This window comes from Corvus kubaryi, unplaced genomic scaffold (genome assembly GCF_017639235.1).
Source record: "Corvus kubaryi isolate FWS band 111438036 unplaced genomic scaffold, C.kubaryi_AGA036_p1.0 37352, whole genome shotgun sequence".
NCBI lineage: Eukaryota > Metazoa > Chordata > Aves > Passeriformes > Corvidae > Corvus > Corvus kubaryi.
The window spans coordinates 1,526,458-1,544,573 of record NW_024581114.1 but is presented as its reverse complement, the minus strand read 5'-3'; the positions used below and the strand labels follow the sequence as shown (position 1 = coordinate 1,544,573).

The window sequence follows — 18,116 nt, the reverse complement described above, 5'->3', positions numbered from 1 at the left end:
AAAATATTTTATTATTCATATTGCAACAGGTTGTTTAATTAGGCAGACCTAGGAAAATCATCTGCAAAGTAAACCCAAGACGTTACAGTGCCCCAGCAGAAAAACACAATTATACTTTGGTTTGGATTCTTTGACAGGGAACATGAAAGAAGAGCATCTGCCCATGATACTGAAAAGAAGTATTTGAAGTGCCTTTAGCTGAAGTGAATGGGCCCCAATCCAGGCTCCCCCGGGGCTGCAGCTCGTTCAGCCAGCACAGAAATGCAGTGAAGGCAGCACAGGGCTGTGCTTCCTGCAGTGACCCGGGTCTGGCACCAGGGCCCGCAGAGCTCAGCCCTGGAAAAGCTGATCCTGGAGGAGAAGGTGCCCACAGGAGCCTCAGCAGGTGTCTGCAGCTCCTTCTGCAGCCTGAGGGAGAGCCAAGACTGGCTACTGAGCTTCTGGGAAGTTTGTCTTTATTTTTTGGCAAGCTTCTATGAACTTTTCCAAGCAGAATTTGGCTTTCAATAAAATTTAGAATCACAATATGCTGAAGTGGTAACTAAAGTTGTCATCTCTTCCAGCTTTCACACATCAGCTTCACTACTGCCTGCTAAATAATTCCAATTCTGATAGATCAGAAAGAAAATAAACTATGTGGGTTGGGAATAAGGGAGAATACTTCCACATTTGTTTCTAGGACATGAGATGTTTTCCAATATGATGCCTGATAAAATGGGAATATCAGGATTATTTGCATAGAAGTTTAAGAGAATGAACAGGTTTAATAAACATCCTGCAGCAGAAATAAGAGCTATGACTTAGAGAGTTACCTCGCATCAAACTACCTAATACATAATTCTTGAGAAAAGCACAAATCAGAAGATTTTAAACTATTTCACACGTTTTGAAGCAGGTCACTCACTGGTTTGCAGTCTGGGTTGTCAAACACAATCACAAACTCTGCCCTCACATCTCCAGGGACAGCTGGGACAAACAGGACTGGAATTTTCACTGAGCTGAAGGGTCCAATCTCACCCTCAGTTACCTGAACAACAACAATGAAACTCTAGAAATTGCACTGAAATAAAGAAGCTGTGCATATTCACTAGACTCACTCTGCTACACCTGGTTTGTAACTAGATTGAACTCACTATGCACAGGAAAAATCAGAACATTAATATGGCTCAAATCTGACATTTCCCAGATATTCTTCCTGTGTTGTCACCAGACCTTGTTTAACCACAGAACCACATAGCAGAAAAAAAGAGTTGAACACTGGGAAATGGGAATGTGCACAGAATCTTTCAGCTCAGATATGTCTCTATAGATCAAAGGAAAGGAGAAAAGTGTACTGTGATTTCATTTTAAGAATTAACTGTGATACAGTGATGTACAGTGAGCTTGGAATGACCACGTACTTAAGCATTTCTCACCAGAGCAATTTATTTTATGTAGGCTCAACCTAGTGAAATCTTGTCTGGATCTCAGGATATTCATTACCTTTCCAAGCATAATTTCAACTGGTATTTCTTTGGGAGAAAGTTCCACTAAATTATCTGCATTGTCTGTGTCCAGATCTGATCTGGTATTTAATTCTCCTTGACCAAGTTGTTCTGAGGAAAGAAACAAACACAAAACACAACAAAATGCTGGATGTGTGTGATCAAAAAAAATCCGACAATGCACAAGTACATTAATTTGGGTCAATATTGCAAATCCAGGCACGTATAGCAGTGATGGGAAAACTGGAATGTCTGGAAGGAAATATTCTTTTGGCCATCCAGCTTTAGTCTAGTTTGGAATTCTACCTGAGGCACTTGAGCCTTCCACTACTGAGTAACAACATTAAAGGTTCATTGGGACAAGGTCTGTATTGGAGATTGGTACATCCAAAATGCAGACTCAGCTGGAAGTGGGGTTGGCCTTCAAGAGCAACTTCAGTGGGATAATGCAGCCAGAAGGACCTCTAAAAACCACTCACAACCTTTTCATGGAACTTTCAACTTCCTGAAATTGGAATGGTGAATATTGGGAAGAAATGTTAAAGAACATAGATAAGAAAGAAATTAAGAAAGTCTTTCTTCTGTAAGACTGGATTTTATTAAGCACATAGTAAACATTAGGAATGAGATGGAAAATGTCTGAGGAGGTTCATCTTTCTGCTTCCTTGTTCCTAGAATTACAGACTATAAAAATAAACCTGTCATGTGGATTGCTATTCTGAGAAGTGGGGATTCAGTTGCTGAGACAAGGATGATGTTAACAATTTTGCAATTTCTGAAGCTGGTTGGGTTCTGTGTTCTTCTGAGACTGAATTGTTGATCACTAATGAGCAGTGAGGTTCTCTGCTGCTTTTGATATAATGGTGTCAGGACATTATTTTTAGTCATTTTCTGTGAGGCAGCATACAAAGAAATATAACATTACTCCCAGAGTGATGAGCTACTTAATTTACTGAGTAACTTTGCAAACTGAATTGCACAGTTCATTACAGGAGACTACAGATGGATAAAACTTGGGCAAGTACAGGGCCATGTCCCAAAGCATCACCTCACCCATGGCACTGCTGCTGTTGGGCTCCTGGGCTGCACAGTCCTTGTTTTGATCCCCAGCTGCCACTGGACTCTCGCTGCTTTCCTCTTCAGGGTCACAGGCACGGGAATGTTGAGTGACCTATTAGGAAACACAGCAAAGGATTTTCTCCCATGGCTGTTCCTCTGCCTTGCACCAGCTCCAGTTCTTTCCAGCAAAAGTTTTATGCAAATCAGACTTGTGCTTTCTTGCAACAGTTCCATGTTATAAATGGAGAAATGTGTTGCATTTTCCAAGAAGTGCACATTCCACTAGACCTTTATCAATGAGCAGATTGAAGTTTTGCTGGTTGCCCCAAACAGGTAAATAATCTAACAGGAGCAATGCAGTCTAGTGCCAGTTACTTTACAATTAGCAGAACCAACATTTTTCTAGTGGAAACCCAGGCAGTTCTATGTCAAAACTAAGTCTGCTGCAACCAGCCCTCTCTTTATCACACCCCTCACTTTATTGCTAGTTTTGCACCAGTTCATATGTTTCTGACTTGCAGGAGTTGAGATTTTAACGACTCTGTCAGAATCTCCTCTTTTAACTGAAGTATTTTCTCCTAATTGTCATGAATTAGGAGAAAATGGAGAAAATAGGAATCATGGCATAAAGAAAGTACTTTAAAAATCAGCATTGCTGGTTTCCCCACTCCTCACAAAATAATTGTTTTTATCTTCTAATATTTGGGTCTAACAGATTATATTTATAACAACCCAAATGTACTAAAGGTTGGACCAGAGGATCTTCTCAAGTCCTTTCTGACCCGACCTGCTCTGTGACTCTGCAACTCCACCACACTTCCCAAAGCAGAACATTTCTATTCCTTTAGGGAAGTGCTTTTGAACCCACCACTCTTGCAGGAGCAGATTTTACTGTTGCTCTGAGGGTACTTGTGGCACCTGCTGACGTCTGAACTTTGAATCTGGTTCCCAAAGCCCCGCTGTTTGTCAGGCTGATGGTCTGTGAAATTGTCTCTCCCACCACAAGGCTGCCAAAGTCGATGAGCTCTTTATCCAGAGCCAGCTGTGAGAAGATAAACCATTAATTACCACTGGCCTACATAGTACTAATGTCAATTAAATGAGCATCCGCTTTTTATAATAATAATTATATTATCCACATGCTAAAGGAAGTCCCTTACAATGCACGTCTTGACTGTACATTTCAGTGGAACAGAAAAAGGACCTGTCTGGGCCATAAACATGACTTCTCCTTCCAGCCCTTCATTTATCTAGAAAACAAAAGAAAAAACCCCAATGAAAAATCTTTTCACTCATTCTTTGAGTGCCATATTAAAATGCATCTTTACTGATTCTATGTTTCTACTTTAAAACAGTCTTTGTGACAGCCTGGTTAACTTTAGCTGGGCAATATTATAAATATTTGGAAACTTGCTCTCATTTGGAGGCATTTTTCCAAACATGCCTTCAGAATTTGCCTTAATACAATTTATCAGAGCTTGAACATGCATACAGCTACAACAGCAGTTCTTCTAAAAATGTAATTAGTTTCCTTGTTAGCAGTTAAGAAATTTAATTATGATGTGTTTAATCAGTCTAGTGGCCTATACTAGGATTCTCCTCACTGTGCACTTACCATTGGCTTAAATGTTACCAGGAATTCACAGGACATCCCAGAAGACACTTTGCCAGGTGGGTCAAAACTATGGAGATAATTAACAGAAAACTCCAAATTAAAGCTGTGGAGGGAACACCCAGCTCTTGCTCTGGTAACAATGGCATATTTTTTTCCCCCTCACTTGGACTAATTATCAGAAAGTCAGAATGAGTGACAGATTAATGAAAGGCTACAGAACCCTGCTGCAACTGGGAAACAACAAAGGCTGATTCTTCATGAAGGTTTTATTCAGAAAGACTTCAAGTGCTTTTAAAAGGCAAGACAGGGACTGTAGCCAAGGAGGTGAAGCTGAGGTTCAAAATCAGCAAGAACAGGTTGAACTGCCCAGTCAGATAATTAGGAAGCAATTTCTCCCATTATCCATTTTAATGCTGCTCTGTAACATCTCCCCTGTCCAAACACAAAATGAAGAGGAAAAACCCAAGGAGGGAGCTGCAGATGATTAGAGAAAGTGCTGCTTGCTGCCAGCTGTATCAAAATTATCTTGAATAGAATCTGCCACTCATTTCATGGTCTGTGTGAGGCAAGGAAAATGCCCATCAGAAGACAAGACATCTCACAGCTGCACTGTAAATGAAATTATTGAGGCACTCCTGGAGATCTGCTCTGCCTGGCAGAGGAGCCAGAGGAGATAAGGAAGTGTTGTCAGCCATGGGAGCCCCGAAGCCAAGTGAGACACAGAACACACTCGCCCTTCACAGTTTTATCAAAACAAAATTAAACTCAAGCTAGAGCAACATGAAACATTTTCAAAAGGGGAAACACACTTCAGAATTCAGGAGCTTAAAATGTGGACAGGGAGTAAGCACCTCTGAACATATCCCCGGCATTTTCTCCTGAGAAAGACTTTAAGGAATGGTTCTTTATTTCAAATGTTACCTTGATACAATAGTTCTGATTTAGAGCACGAACTGCCAAGCACACAAACCCACACAGAACCACTCTGCTAAGCAGAGGCTCCCATTGCATGGGGTGTAATAATGCTCATTTTAACCACTAGAAGAAAGCTTTTTATCAGCAAATATGGTGCCTGTCACTGATAACAGCTCTCAAGTGTTATGTCTGTAAATACCTGGGCACTGATTTCGAGGACAGTGACACCATGACAGTGTAGACGTGCTGGGAGTTTTCAAAATACTTGGCAAAACTATTTTGTAACAAACAATTTATGTCTGGTTCTACCTGAGATAAGCTTTATACAGTGTAGGATCAGTGTCCACAGGTTTGTGCTCTGCTGGTCAAATTATTAATGATATGACAATGAAGAATAAAATCTTAGATTATTTTTGCTAGCTATCCAGCTGGCAAATGTATGGGTAACCAATTTATTTTTAAAAAGTTAATTAATTCATCAGACATTGAAAAATCATTCACAACTCTTGACGTTTCATTTCCATTTGGAAAGTACTTTGAAAGGCAATTATAGCAAGGAAAGACTTAGGCCTTTCAAAAAGCATTGTTTAATTTTTGGTCACAAACCAGAGGTGCTGATTTACCATATGCAATTGTCCAGCACACTAAATGAGAAAAAAAAAAATCAATATTTGAGAGCAGGAAACACTCATTTTGTCAGATTAGTAGCTTCACGCTTTGTCACAGAAATTAAACACGTTTGTAAGTGGGTCAAAATTAAATCCATGCACGTGATTTTGAAACAACCACGAGCTACACATTGAGTCAAGCACCAGAGCAGGTTTAGGAGCTGAAGGGCTCTGTTGTGTCCTGGTCAATTACCCATCTCCATCAGTCTGGGAATGAAGTGCTCCACACCTTTCCCAATCCACCTACAGCAGCTGGATCCAGACTCACAGCTCTCCAGGGATGCTGTTCAGCCAAGAACTCTCTGCTCACATTCTGGTGGACTCTTGTGGCAAGGAATGGCTTCACCTTGGACCATCCTGTCCTTATCACACGATCCAGAAATTCCATGTGCGGTTTATCCCCACAAGCACAGTGGGCAGTGAGCTGGGAAAGGAGCTCTGGAGTAAGAAATCACTTAGAGTGGTGAAACAACTTGTTTGTGCACTGGGGTGTGCTTAAACTGTCCCACAGGTGGCTTCTCCAGGTCAGCCATAAGGGTTGAAAGCTGAACTTCCTCTGTAAGCCACAGGAATTCACTTCCATCTCTCCTATTTGTCCATAAGCTTCACTTACACGCAGGAGCTTTAGCATTTTTTCACTTTTAGGCTGGACTGCAATAATTCTTTTGTTTGTTTCACAGAATTCCAGGTAAATAAATTCTTTTCATGACTTCGTTTTTTAGAGAAATACTACTTTTCACACAAACTTGCCCTTTATATATTTAAAGGCTCAGACCAGTTCCAGAGAGAGCTGGTGTCTGAATTCTTAAAAAGAAATATTTGGTGGATACCTCCTTTTGTTTATTTATAAACAGTGAGATAAAATTATCAATATAATTTAACTGAGATTAATTTTCAATCTCCCAGCTAGACACAGTGCTTCATTGCATAACCTGTCAGCAGGATTATGGGAACAGATTGATGGGAAAGATCACAGGATTGCAATTTAAGTGCTCTTTGCTCTGCGATTGATTTCCTTTATTTCATTAGCTTTTTTCCCTTCCTTGTCTGTCAGATTATACTGTGTTTATCTCAACCCACAAGTTTGACTTTTTCCCCCCAGTTCTCTTCCCCATCCCACTGAGGAGGAAGTGAGGAGCTGCTCTGTGGAGTTTCTTTGCCTGCAGGGTTAACCCACAACAAGCAGGAATTTCAATTGCTGCAGAATTGGGTTCCAGCTCTTGTTGTGGTACAAAGGTAAAACAAGTCTGCAATTAATTTACTTACTGAACACTGATGAAGTCCTTGAGACATTCACTGATTCCCACCAGCCTGCAGTAATTAACACTGTAGGATGCATTTGTCAAAACTATCTTCTTTTTGTAGATTTGACCAACATCAAAATCCTTGGAATGCCAAACATACCAGGTGAATGTCAGAGACATGATGTCATGTTCATGGTCCAATAGAGTTATTAACAGTCTTGTTAACGAACCAAAATTTAACTGCATGGGAGTCACCACTTCTTTAAGGACATTCTTTTACAGTAATAATGTATTTACAAACAATATACAAGTACCAGTCATGCTGCCCTTTAAAAAACCCACAACACAGTGCAACAGGAGGTTTCATCATCTGCTCACCTTTCTGACAGTATTTAAACTCCCCTACGTATAGGAAGTATTTTATAATTTACATAGTAAAACTGACTAGTTTATTTAATCTATCACTTAACTAAGAGATTGTTAGAGAAAAAGCCAAGAGCTGTTTCAAATTTCACTTCAGACCTATTAAAGACTGCAACAGAGTTTTGATCAAGACATTGGGATACACCTACAGCAGATCCATCTCTACAATTCCATGCAGAATGGCCACTGACCTTGAAATGAATGCAGCTGGGTTTGCTGTGGAAAGCACAGCCCTTATGTCCCCGACCAGGCACAGTTTGCTTGTGAAGAATTCCAGTTTGGAGTTCCTCCATTTTTTTCTCAGCCATTCTTTTTCTCATTGCCCTTATAGCCAACCGTGTTGGATCTTCTGCTTTGGGTACCTGATAAGGAACGTGCAGAAAGACCACCAGGGCCCTGTGTGATCACAGAATCTGCAGCTCCAGTAGAAAAATCTGCAAAAGGAATATTCCAGCACCCGGCCAGCCTTTTCCTGGCTCTCTCCAGTCAAACTCAGCCTCCCAACCTCAACATGAAGAATTTCATGGATTCTCAGCTGTCTGTTCTGCAGCTTATCATCACCCAACACTATGACATCATGTTTTTCATGGCAGAATTAGCTTTTCTGCACTTTAAGGGGTTTTTTCCCCCTCAACTTCTTAAACACTGAGAAAAAAATCAGCTGACTTCACTGGAATGTTTCAGTCATGGTCCACTGCTTCTTATAGGAATTTGTACCGACACAGTTTCTTTTTGATCGATTCTGAAGTTTTTTTAAACTCAAACATTAAACATAATATGATTTATGTCTTTACAGATTTCTGAACTAAACCTGAAGTGTTGTTTTCTCTTTGAGTGAACTAACTCCTCCAGAACAGTGTAAAACAGCAATGACTGATGATGTTCTCACATCTGAATTTCTGTATCTATGTAATAACATAAAGGCTGCATTTTAACTGCAAAAGACACAATTACTGGCTTTAAGCAAGGTTCTTTTCTAACAAGAGATATCACAACATTTACCTTGTGCAAATCATATTGTTGACTCCAAAGTCCTGGGAACTCCGGTACTAGGAGGGTCTGGTCCCTCTCTGTGTCCTCATCATCACTTTCCCAGAGCACATCCTGGGGTCTGTTCTCAGAACTCTCTCCCTGAGGAGCAGTTCTCTCCCCAGCCAAGGAACAAACTGACGGAGAGCGCCACGACTTTGGTGAAAGAACACAAGTTTTGAAGATGCAGCTAAAAATTACTAGAGAACAGTTACTTCAACAGTTACCAGTTTCTGAGGAGATCTTGTAATACAAAAATGACAGGTTTTAAAGTTCAGAGGTCAAAGATGACAACTTAGATCAATTCCCTCTTAAAACATTAAATATAGACAAATTCTTATGTTAAAAGTTACTATATTTCCTTCAAGAAAAAGGAAACTAGCAGACATTAAGAGATCTGATGGGGGAATTATTCTCCACTTGTTCTGTACTGTCTCATGTTTGGTTGCATCCTGTGCTATTTTTAAACAGAATTCAGTGACCTGCACCTTTAACAAAACAAAATGAAAAAATCTAAAGAGAGTTCATTCCCAGGCCTTTGATTACCTGTGATATTTCTCCATCTGCATGTTTGCAGGTCTCCTCACTTTGCCAGGCTTCCCGTCTCTGCAGTAAAGGACCCTCAAGTTTACCACGAGCCTTAATTGCCTTAGTAGGGGACTGACTTTTTTTCTGCTTGTGAATAGAAGCTTTTTCTTGCAAAATTCGAGACACAATCTCCATTTTTCTTGATTTCTGCAGTTCTCTAAAAGCTCTGTAATCCAAAGTTGTAAGAAATATTAACCCAACCATGGTTGTTTACCAACACTATTAACTACAACACAGTTCCCTTGGAGCCTTTAAGCTAAACAGCAAGTCTTTAAGCTGGGTTCAGTGATAATTTGTGCCAAGACACCAAATGATTCAGAGGCTGTTTATACATTTTTGCAGACTAAATATACTCAGTTACGGGGTTTTAGAAGGCTGATACAGACTTTCACAGTGTTCAGGGGAGGAAGAAGGACAGTTACTTCAGGGTTCAAGTTCAGGGTCACTGAACTTCCCTCCTGGAGGAGTTGATCGTGGAACACCCACAGAGCTCTGGTGCTCTGAACGCCCCAAGGCAGGAGTTCAGGGCACCAAGAACAGACTGTGCAAGTGTCACACACAGAGTGGGAGAGGGAGTTCACTCCCTCCAGGCACCATCAGAGATGCTCTGCCTTCAGGATCTGTCTGAGCTCCAGTACATTCCTGCATAAGCACCAGGGAGCAGGGAGAGTTTGATATGGATATGACACTTACTCTTTCTTTTTTTCATGCTCTTGCTGTCGTTTATGGAGAAAAATTTCCCTGATAACATTGCCTCCTTCTGCTAGGATGGCTTCCTTCATTTTCATCTCCTCCTTCTTTGCCTCCAAGGCCTTTGCTTTGTTCAAAATCTGGAGAGTTTGGAGCCTTTCCTATGAAAGTCACACAAACCAGTTACATATTTGATGCACCTGTTAAAGAATATAAACCAGAGATCTAATGTTGGTCCCCTTATCCATTTGTAGTGGATGTCTCTGAAGTAGAAGGTATTGTTTGTAATATTCTCTGTAGTCATGGGGGGCTGAGAGGCAGAAAGCTCTGACTAGGTCCAGGCTACTTCTCTACCCTTCCAGCCTGCCCCTGCAATGCTGTTCAGTGAAGGAATGTGAAAAGATAACAGCTCTAAACAAATCAGGATTAAATTAAGATCATTCCCTCAGATTCTACAGAACATAAATAGAAGAGCAAAGCAGCATAGCTCAGAAATTCCTAATTTATACTATTTAAATTCTTAAATAACTGTTTTTCTTCCATATGTTTTCTCCATGTGGAATATTTCTGCATTGGGATCCAAATAACTGGAAATCCTTCTGGCTGAACTTCCAGAGAACTTATTTTAGTATGCATTATTTCCCAGAGACTTCCCCTCCCAGAACAACTAGACTGTTGACAGAATAAACTGCATCAGCAGAAGTGTCAAAACCTGCCCACACAGATCTCATGCCATCCCTCCAAGAGCTAAACTCCCCCCAGTTTCAAGAGATTTGGTCAGTGATCTGCTCAAAAATCACCACACAGTTCTGCAAGGAAAACTGACATGACTTGCATTAGAACCCAACAGTCTCCCAAGTCAGTGACTTCATTCCCATCCCAGCTCAGCAGCAGTACCCTGTTGGAAGTGATGCTGGTTTTCAGGGAAAGCACAGCTTGTATCCTTCTCTCCATATGCTCCTGAGCTTTCACTTCTTCCTTTGCATTTTTTTCATGAATTCTGTAAGCAAAGTAAAATCTTTCAGGCTCACATCCTGGAAAGCTCTTGGTATTAGAACGTCTGAGCTGACAAGGAGTGATTGCCAATGTCCCCAGGCATTGCTGCTGTGAACCCCAGTTGGGTGGGCACTGGCTGTGGGCACAGGGGAACAGTTGGAGGCTCTTCCAAACACGGCACTGCTTGAGCTCCAAGTGCCAACAGGTTTTCAAATATTTTGCTCAACAACTTTAATTTTTAAAAGTTTTGGATATGAAGAATGTGTTTCATGTTATGACATATGACTGGCTGCTAAAATAAAGAATTCAGGTGTTGCTCATGTAACCAATACCAAAACATTATGTAGCAAACTTTTCAAGCCAAGCACATGTACCGACACTAAAAATAAACCCTAAAAACTCTACAAATTGGAAATACGTGGGTAGGAATCAAACCTGGGAATATGCCAGATAATACAGTGGGAAACTAGGAAAAAATTAAGATTGATAGGTTTGTCAAGAAAAAAAAACCTATTTGATTTCATTTTTCTTAATTATCATCAGTTTGTACATACCATCTAATAAAAATAAGCCAGCACAGAAACAGTACAATTACTTCCATCATTTTATAATTAAGTCCTAATATTTGTATATTAGCATATATTTGTATATCTGTAAAAATAAGTAACAAATGTTCCGTTTCTTCAGCAGCAAAATAATTCAAGTCCAGAGTAAAAACATAAACATAAACTTATGAAAGAACGTTTAATTTAAAATCAACCAGAGCATGAGCACAAAGAAATGGCCCATCAACCCATTTATCTGACTGATGGTTTTTTGCCACGTTTCTGAGGGGACATTGAATGGCACAGGGCAGGTTTCAAACCTGGATTTTAGTTACACTACTTCAGTTAATGGCACACACATACACAAAATGCTTCATTACTGACGCCTCAAGGGTCGGAGCCCTCATTACAAAGACCATCCCTTCAGCTCCAGGGATCTGGAGGCCATGCTAGGACAGTGAGTGGATTTTCTTCTTTCCATGTCCTTTTGTGCCCTCTAAGATCTCAATGCTACATTGTACCTGTCACAAGATTTCCAGGTGCAACAGAAGACACACCTTGCAGAAAAATCATTATTTTTCAAAGACTGGGGGATAAAGTCTTGCCCAGCAGAGGATGTACAATAGGAAATGAGTGAAGCCCCACCTTGCCATGCTTTGCCTCAGGAAGCAGACTGCTTTTTCATGGTTCCTTTTGGCATCCTCGAGGATTTTTTTATTTCTTTCTTCACATTCTCTCTGGGCTTCCTCCTCTCTTCTGCAAAACACAGACAAACCAACAGTTGCAGCAGCACTAAGGAAAACTTGATTGCAACACAATGAGACCTCAGGGTGGGGTTGGGGAGTTTATTAATATGTGCTGAAATGAGGACATTTGTCTGCTCCCCACATCCCCCATATTACAGACAAAGTGATGAACTTCACAAAAGCCACAAACTGACACCCTGGTGTCTGCTTTCTCTCCAGGAAATCTCAATAGACTTGGCTGTAAGTCCAGAAGGTCCTCATGGCCAACAGCACTGCAGACATATGCAGTTAGTCTGACCCAATAAACTTCATTTCCTATGACAAAAACCTCTGCATTTGTAGGTTTTTTTCATTAACAAGTTTATTCCCATAGATCAGAAATCTTTACCTGCATAGCTGCAAGGCAGTGGCCAATTCTTATTTTAATTCCATTTCCTCATCAGACATTTGTGAAGCACACCCAGCTGAGACACACAGTAGCACCAGTATTTGAACTACCTGCAGTAGTGAATTGGCTGCCAATAAAACAAGAAAGGCAGCAGGCTCTGACTTAGAGGCTCTTACTTCTCTTGAGTCCGACGCCTCCCTTCTGCTTGCAGGGCTGTTATTTTTTCCTTCCAAATCCTCACTTCTCTTTCCTCCTGGTATTGCATCTGTAGCTCCTCCTCATCTTTTTGAAGTTGTTCACGGAGGATGTCGTATTTTCCCTGCTTAGTTTTTATCTGCCACATCTCAACCCTTTAAAACAAAGCGTGAGTTGTTTTCACTGAAATACTGATATTCTTTCACTTTAAGGTAATAGATTGAGTAGGGAATGCTCAATGGGGAAAATAAACATGTAGCCATGTTTTCTTTTATTATTTTAAAACACATTTTGAATCAAACCCTTTTACTGACACGGGTGTTCCAGACTAAGGCTCATATCTAATAGCATATCCCTTTTAAAGACATTAAAAATATTGGTCAAAAAAAAAGGTAAAAAAAATAAACCCCAAGGTTGTGTTTCTCCCATTTACCCAGAAGAAAATATGAAAAACCAAGAAAAATTCTAAAAATAGCTTTTCCTTCAACAGTAAATAACTTCACGGACAGGCCATAGCTTTTATTCTTCTGTGCTTTGCTGAAGGAACCAGATATGATAGGGCTGAGTACATTAATCTGTTCTGTGTATTGCTAATCACACAATAAACAAGTCAAGCATTTTAAAGCTATTACACAACACTGCAGCAGAACACACTGTATCCTGGTGAACCACTTGGCTAATCACAGCTAGAAGCTCGTGCCTGCGTTCCTCCTTTGATGTACTGTGATGTACCTGTGGTACCAAAACATAAACACACTCACCTGTTGCCTTCTGCAAAAGACAGTTTTACTCTGTCTGGTATAAAGAAGTAATTTATTATGTGTGAACAATCAATTACAAGCAGCTATATTAGCTTGGCATAAAAATACACAGTACTGCTACAAAGTCTCCATCATGCTCATTTTCTATCCTTTCCTGTATGCCCTATAAAAACACTAAAAGGCATAAATTACAAGTATTTATGCTCACACATAGACAGATTTACTTTAGCCCAGCTCATTTTACATTTCAAATGAGACCTGCTCAGGTCACAATTTATGCACCTCTCATAATAAAATCAAAACTTTATTTACATGTGCAAAACTAACTTGGGGTCTGATCCACAGCACCCAGCTTTGTAAGGAATGAACAGTGCAGGCTAAAAGTTGCTCTCAAATTATTTACTTCAGTATTTACAAGCAATTTCTGTATTGATTAACTTTTGAATCCATCCAACAGCATATGAAGAATGTAATAAAGATTGATTCGCTTCACACTTTTTTCATTCCCTCACTTACAAGTTTTGTTTTAGTGTCAAAGCAATTCTCAACTCCAGCTCCTTCTCCCTCTCCAGCTCAGTGCACAATCGGCTGCTCAGGGCCTGCAGGCGGGACACGGCTGCGCTGGTAATGTTAGAGAGAAACAATCAGAAAGAAACGTGAACAAAGCCCCCCTTGCAAGATCAGCAAGAATAAAGCATAGCTCTAAGGCTCAAATTTATTCATTAGAATCCCAGAAATTTATGCAGCCTCTTGTTTAACCTTCTACGTGTCCATTCTTGAGGCAGAGCTTTCTTTAAACTCTTACATGCTGGTTGAAAGGACCAGATGAGAATTTCAAAAGCACTGACCAGTAGCTTAATGCAACTATTCATTTCTCAGACTGATAAAAGTAGTATTATTCATGAAGATAAGCGTAGGTGAACCTAGAGAACCTAGACCGATTTTGCTTTTAAAATGGTATTACAATATTCCGTACACTGAGCCTACAACTGCAGCATTCCCACACAGTTATTTTCCTTCTCTCCCCAGGAAAACTAGTAGACAGTGTACTACAGGATCCACAGACAGTGGCCTGACTATACTCAACATAAACTCCCATCCTCTAAATGAAAATTGGATCTTCTACCTGCAGTTATTCCTCTAACTTCAACATTTCTGTACTGGCATTGGCAGTGCTAATGGCAGCCAGGATTTGCGTTATTGCTAAAACACAATGACTTTGAACTTCATAAGCCAAAAATCTATCAAGTCTTCTCACTCCTCTAGGCACTTGCTAAATGTAAGAGATTGGGAGAATTGCTATTTCTTACATATCTAGACCTCTCCATGTGATAAGGATAAACACTACACTGCTTTTCTGTCTTTGCTGGGTTTTGCTACTGTCTCCAAGATCCCACTTGCACCACCTCAGGAGGCTCATTTGCATCAACTCATCAGTTTTGTTTAAGCAGCTCTCCCATTCTGGCAGTTAACCTGCCTTCCTCTCTCTCATTCATCGCTGCTCTAACCTGGAGATTAGCACAGGTTAGAAATGCAGCTGCGAAGTTTGTTCACAAGCCTCTGGCTCCTGGTACACAAGCCACCCACTGCTTTCTATTTAAACCAAATGTGAAGAGTACAGTAAATTGCCTCCCACTTGATAGCACAAGTGTTTCAGAGCAGCTCCTGTATGCAGAGCTACTCCTGAAAGGCATTCCTGCAGTCCAGAACAACACAAGAAAGAAATGGCTCATGTATGTGCGTATTTATAAAAATATGTGAACACACATATATATAAATCCTGACTGAGTAATCACCAGAAGCAAAGCCATGACCTCCAGGAGTGCCACAGCACCTTGATTCATCAGACTGAATAGAAGACTGAGACCCTGACAGACATAATTGACAGCAGTGGGCTAGGCTGATTTAATACCTGTTGTTACATTTTAAAATATATGCCTCTTTCCTACCCATTCCCAAGTTTCCACCTCTTTCTGCTCTTATCTCATTAATTACACACAGATGAACACAGTGGATGCCTGTAATCCTTGGTATCCAGAAATACTCTCTACCTACACATTGCCAGCCTCCTCCTCTCTCTCTATTTCCATGTCTACATGATCCAGCTGCTTTGCCAGCATCCTGCTCCGCAGCCGACAGGCACTCAGCGTGTCACTGCAAGAAACAAACACATCATTTATATTTTGTAGGTTCTTTTCTCTCCCCAGTGAAACTCTTCTTTTGGGGGGCAAGATTCACAGCCAGGATTCCTGTCAGATATACAGTTCTATAAACTCAAGTATTTATGACTGGTACAGTATCTCAGTATTTGCTGGTGATTTGTACTGATGGATTATGTTTGCTTAAACACTAACCTGGTTTTTTGGACCACCAGTTCCTTTTCCCAGATCATGTCATCGAGCAATTGGAGGTTCCTCTGTGAGGCTGATATGCGAATTTTGTCTGCAGACTTCAGAGGCTGAATGTTACCAACATTGCCCAAACAGTGTTCTGAGCTTTGCCTTTGAATTGGAACACACAATCAACAAAGAAACATAATGAGAAATTGTAGTTATGTGAAGTTTGTATGACATCCTTACATCCTTGCTTTCTGTTTTATTCTAGCAGAACTGTTACAAATAAGACCATTATAAATAAGGATAAACACGAACACAAACTGCACAGGAAGTTTGCATGCATGGACTTATGCCAGGATTTTCAAACCTGGATATCTAATGTTGAAAATTTATACCCTCATTTAATGCACTAATGATGTGTCTTTGTTTTTGAAATGCCTGTGGCTCCTCTTGATCCCACCTTGGGTTTGCAATTTTAGCGTTCCTGAACAATAGTTTACAATTTTAACAGGAACATTTTAAACTAGTTTAAGACATCATACACAGCTGGTCACTCAACACCACAGAGGAAATTCCTGTTTGAACTGGAACAAGGTATTTACATGCTAGAATCAGACTGGTCTCCGACATCTTCAGAAGTGTCCTTGTTTTCCATCTTGCCACCACCAGCCAATTCTTCTTCCAGCTCATATTCTAGCAGATATTGAAACAACAGCTTAATAAAGACACTGTGAATTTTAAAATGCAAAGTTTTCTATACTTGCTGTCAAGTCACAGCATGGAGAATCAGAGATGACATTTTATAGCATTAGTGCAGCATACATTAAAAAATTCATATGGCAAAACACGCAGGACTGTTGTACACCTGCAAATGAACAGGAGAATGTTCTCTGCCTTCATGTGGAAGTGTCACCAAGAATCCCACTTACGTGGGAAAACCCCAGAAAGAACAAGGAGGGGGACAAGGGAGGATAATGCATTGTCAGGTTCTGGACAACAATCTAACATGTTTATCTTACATTAAGTTTACATTCATGTCAGTTTTTTGTGAGTTATCAAAATAATTCATTTTCACCTTCCCAGTGTTCTTCCACGCCAGGGAGCTGACCAGCTGCATCTTCTTTTTCTTCCTCTTCTTGCCTTTCTTCTTCTTCCTCTTCTCTTTCTTTTTCCTCCTCTTCACTTTCTTCTTCCTCCTCTTCTCCTCTTTCTTCTTCTTCCTCTAGAAACACTAGAGGAGATATTTGCTGTTCTCCCTCAGTATAACTGGTCTCATGATCTTCCATGCTGGCAGCTCTTTCCAGATGACCAGGCTGATAAAAAGAAGGATATGTTTTACACATCAAATCTCCAACAACTTGCAGTAGTGGTGACTATCTCTGGAGGTGAATTCACAACATTCAGTACATACTTAATGCATGTGAAATAACTGGATACAACCACACACCTCTGTGCTAGTTACACATTTTGGGTATCAACTACAATAAATCTCTTAGCAAAAAGCAAGGACTCTGCCATTTTTCTTCTTTTTTAGTAACAATCAGCTCAGTAATAAAACAAACCTTCTGTATGTAATTTACCCACTTAGACAATGACTTCATCCCAAATGACTTAGGCACAACTCCAACAAACACTATTTGCTCTTGAATCTTGTGGAGCTCTCCAATATAAAGTAAACTGTTCCCAACTGTTGTTACCATTTATTAGAATTCAGTAAATTCTGCATGTCATCTAGAATGAGTTATTACCACATGGCTGAGCATTTCACATCTTACTCACAGAGAGACTTGGACATATGATTAATTTTAACGAAGGTGGCTCAGCTTTGAGTGCGTTTATGTAAATCCTTCTGCAGAACTTAAGAGCATCAACTAGAAGAGAGTATCTATTTTCTCCAGTTAAGGAGCAGAGAAAACACACCCCAGGATTTGAAGTATGGAGGAATGAGTAAATGATAGGAACCACCTTAAAGCCCAGCAGGATTCCTGCGCTGGGCTACAGCTGATTTAGGGATGTTGGTGGCACAAGAAGTGGCACAAACATCAAACGAGCTGCCAATGCAGCAGTGGTTGCAACGCTTTTAGCCAAACCACTGCGTTGTGAGGTTGTGTGGCTCCAACTCCCAAATTACAAAGTTTTAGGTAAATTAGGCCGAGATGCACAGCACGGCGGAAGGCCCCGGCCCTCCCACAGGACGCCCCGGGGCGGGCTCGGTGCTCCCAGCGCTGTCCCCTCACGGCTCACCGCGCTCAGCCCCCGGCCGGCTCCTCACGGCCCCGGGCCCGCCTCGCCGCGCCGGCCGCGCTGCCACGGCAACGGCGCCAACCACGCGCGCGGGGGCGCCGCGCACGGACGGCCGCGAACCGCCCCCAACCACCGCAGGCGCCGGCCAGCGGCTGAGCGCGGTGAGCCGTGAGGGGACAGCGCTGGGAGC

The 18,116-nt window shown here is 41.0% G+C and overlaps 1 protein-coding gene across 6 annotated transcripts in view; it reads right to left on the bottom strand.

Moving 5' to 3' along the window:
* Nucleotides 1–17,975, bottom strand: part of CFAP74 (cilia and flagella associated protein 74) — a 39,124-nt gene extending 21,149 nt beyond the window's left edge. For 4 of the 6 annotated variants that reach the window (XM_042032019.1, XM_042032022.1, XM_042032023.1 and 1 more), the window contains exons 1-20: nucleotides 17,648–17,914; nucleotides 16,758–16,995; nucleotides 16,285–16,375; nucleotides 15,701–15,847; nucleotides 15,402–15,500; nucleotides 13,863–13,967; nucleotides 12,567–12,740; nucleotides 11,902–12,012; nucleotides 10,613–10,715; nucleotides 9,719–9,876; nucleotides 8,984–9,191; nucleotides 8,411–8,593; nucleotides 7,600–7,770; nucleotides 7,008–7,126; nucleotides 4,159–4,225; nucleotides 3,704–3,793; nucleotides 3,412–3,585; nucleotides 2,538–2,655; nucleotides 1,483–1,595; nucleotides 905–1,027 (exon numbers count right to left, since the gene is read on the bottom strand). In XM_042032019.1, the coding sequence (XP_041887953.1) occupies nucleotides 905–1,027; nucleotides 1,483–1,595; nucleotides 2,538–2,655; nucleotides 3,412–3,585; nucleotides 3,704–3,793; nucleotides 4,159–4,225; nucleotides 7,008–7,126; nucleotides 7,600–7,770; nucleotides 8,411–8,593; nucleotides 8,984–9,191; nucleotides 9,719–9,876; nucleotides 10,613–10,715; nucleotides 11,902–12,012; nucleotides 12,567–12,740; nucleotides 13,863–13,967; nucleotides 15,402–15,500; nucleotides 15,701–15,847; nucleotides 16,285–16,375; nucleotides 16,758–16,968 (2,565 nt within the window). In that variant the 5' untranslated portion in view covers nucleotides 16,969–16,995; nucleotides 17,648–17,914. The other 2 variants (XM_042032021.1, XM_042032025.1) reach the window with 2 other exon arrangements.
* Nucleotides 17,976–18,116: the final 141 nt, after the last annotated feature.